Source organism: Sinocyclocheilus anshuiensis, unplaced genomic scaffold, assembly GCF_001515605.1.
Source record: "Sinocyclocheilus anshuiensis isolate Anshui unplaced genomic scaffold, SAMN03320099.WGS_v1.1 scaffold351, whole genome shotgun sequence".
Classification (NCBI taxonomy): domain Eukaryota; kingdom Metazoa; phylum Chordata; class Actinopteri; order Cypriniformes; family Cyprinidae; genus Sinocyclocheilus; species Sinocyclocheilus anshuiensis.
The window spans coordinates 147,854-150,795 of NW_015552551.1; the positions used below are offsets into that span (position 1 = coordinate 147,854).

The 2,942-nt window shown below is 38.9% G+C and overlaps 1 protein-coding gene across 1 annotated transcript in view; it reads left to right on the forward strand.

The window, feature by feature from the left end:
• The window catches only part of LOC107664415 (endophilin-B2-like), a 31,663-nt gene that overhangs the window by 22,796 nt on the left and 5,925 nt on the right, over positions 1-2,942 (forward strand). The window contains exons 6-9 of the mRNA XM_016454977.1: positions 1,340-1,429; positions 1,803-1,903; positions 2,206-2,220; positions 2,437-2,683. Of these exons, the coding sequence (XP_016310463.1) occupies positions 1,340-1,429; positions 1,803-1,903; positions 2,206-2,220; positions 2,437-2,683 (453 nt within the window). The remainder of the gene's footprint in view (positions 1-1,339; positions 1,430-1,802; positions 1,904-2,205; positions 2,221-2,436; positions 2,684-2,942) is intronic.

A 2,942-nucleotide genomic window follows, 5' to 3' on the forward strand; every position in this document is an offset into this window, starting at 1 on the left:
TGTGGACTCATCTGACCACAGCACACATTTCCACTGCCTTTTTGATTATCTGAGATGAGCTCTGGCCCAGAGAACGCTGCAGCATCACTGCATAGAATTGGTGTATATTTTCCTCCTAGAGGAACAGAGATTGAAGTTGCATTTATTGATAAAGCAGCAGACTGTGTTAAGTGACAGCGATTTTACAGAAGTACTGTGGCTATATTTAACACCGAAGCATGACGGCTCACACACATTCACTGGAGGTTTCATGCCTTGCCCTACACAGACTGAGATTTCTGTGGATTCTCTGAATCTTTTCACAATATTATATATGCTAGTTGGTGAAATACCTAAATTCTTTGTGATTTTGCATTGAGAAATGTGATTTTTTAAAAATTTGTTTGACACTTCTCTCATGAAATTTGGCACATGAAAGTGATGAGCCATGATCAAGACTGAGATGCTCTTTTTATACCCAAACATGACACCCTCACCAATTACCAATTCACCCGCTTACTGTAAACCGTTTCAAAACAGTTTAATTAGGATACTCTATAACCTTTTCACTTTTAATTTGCCTCTGTCGCAACGTTTTTGGAGTGTGTTGCAGCCATCAAAATTGGTTTATGTTGGTAAGTGAAAACTTTGGAAGTCTTTTCCAAATTAAATAAAAGTTAGAGAATGAACAAATCGCAGATTCTTGATTTTATTGCATTTTACAAAACTTCCCAACTTTTCTGGAATTGGGGTTGTGGTGTTGAGCACTACTGTAAGGTTAACCCTGCCTGGTTTAAATGTTTGAAAATGACTAACAGTGAAACCATTAGAAATTTAGAAAAGTTATCAAATGTAATCAGTTACATTACTTTAATAAAGTAATTGAAAAAGTTACACTACTTATTATATACACTACTGTATCCTATTACATTTCCAAAGTAACCTTCCCAACACTGAGTAATTTTAACTATGTGCATGTTTCATCTCCTTCATAAATGGATTACAATAACCACCAGTTGTGCTAAATGGGGGAGTGGCGAGCAGTTAGAGCACATGTTGAGCCACGTGAGTCATGTGACGTGGTTTGAGGTTAAGGAGTCTGGCCTGTGTTAATTTCTTTTCCCTTTTCTCTCAGCATGGTTTCCTGTCCTCTCTCGACTGTCTCTTTCAAAAAGTGGCAAAAAGATTCATAATAAAGATGAAATGATGTCAAATCAAAAATGTATTGTGTTGCTGAGAACCTATAAAACAAGAAAAAACTGAGGTCTTCATTTGCTATTGCTATTCAAATAGTTGAGCTGTGTGGATGATGTGTCCTGTGGTTTCCCTTTTTTTTTCTCCTTGTTTGTGGCTCCACCAGGCAGAGCACGAGTTGCGTGTGGCTCAGACTGAGTTTGACAGACAGGCAGAGGTCACACGCCTCCTATTGGAGGGCATCAGCAGCACACATGTGAGTACCTGCGCTTCTCACACTCGCACTGCCGCTCTTTGACATTACACAAGCAAAATGAGTTGCAGTGCCACCGTTCAAAAGTTGGGGGTCTGTATGATTTTCTGAAACATTTTTTTGGGAAGAAATACTTAATTAATACTTAATGAAAGTGACAGTAACAACATTTATAATGTTACAAAAGATTTCTGTTTCAAACAAATGCTGTTCTGTCTATTCATCAAAGAATCCTGAAATGTATTCACAGCTTATTTATTTTATTTTTTTTTAATTGAAAACAATTGTGACCCCAATCTTTTGAACAGTAGAGTATACCTCTCTCTGAATAAGGAAATGAGGAAAGAGTCTTTCAAATTCTGCAATTCCATTGCAGGTGAACCACTTGCGCTGTCTGCATGAGTTTGTGGAGGCCCAGGCTGCTTATTACACACAGTGTCACAAGCACATGCAGGATCTTCAGAAAGAGCTGAGCAGGTGAGAACTTCAGTGAGGTGCTGCAAACTCCAAAATAAACATAAACAGCCATTTGTTCTTCTGTCCTAGAGCGACTGCAGTCAAATAAGACCATGTTCTACAGGAGATGCATGACAGTTTAGTAACTTTAGTCTATTTTTGATATAGAGAGATGTGGCAAAACGAGGTGTGAGTAACAAGGGGTTTGCCTAACACATTCCCCTTTATGGCAACTGCTTTTCTAGTGAAGAAAATCACAAGACTTCTTGAGATCAACTTTGAGCTGATGTTTTTTTTTTCTGCTTTTTCTTTCCTGTTCTTAGTGCGAACGGAGATACGTGAGTAACTTTTTCCATCACACTGAAAAAGGAAGAAAGTTTGCCCACTAAATTTAAGCAATTACATTCATGTGACTGAGAAATTTTCCTTCTTTCACTTTTCATGTAATATCTGTGTCATGAGTGAGCAACAGCTAGATATTTATATTTATAATTATATTTATATTTATTCAGACACACTGTGTCCATGGTTTTGAATCTGTGAATCTGTTCCAGGTTTCCTAACGCTTTTGCTGTGAACGCCTCCACGTCAGGGGTGTCAGCAGACCCTTCTCCCCTTTCCACTGCCACCCTACCTGGGACTTCTCCACCTAGTCGTTCCCCAAACCCCTCCAATGCCCTTGAGTCCAGCACGCTGAAGATTGAGGAGGTGAAGCCTCCCGCCACTGGCACTCGCAAGGCCAAAGTGCTGTATGACTATGATGCTGCAGATACAAGTGAACTTTCCCTTCTCGCTGATGAGGTAGGACATGAGAAAGTCTGTTTTTCCTCTTTAACAGTCAGTAACATTCATTATATCAGTATTAGTGATTTTAGTATGTACTGTAATGAGAATGTATTTTATTTAAAGGGGTCCTATTATGCTCTTTTACAAAGTCTTGATTTTGTTTTGGGGGTGTACTAGAACAGGCTCTCATACTAGGTTGTATTTTTCACATATTTTACATTATTACAACACCTCTCTCCCCAGTCTGGCATGAACGGCTCGAATAGTTCCTGTA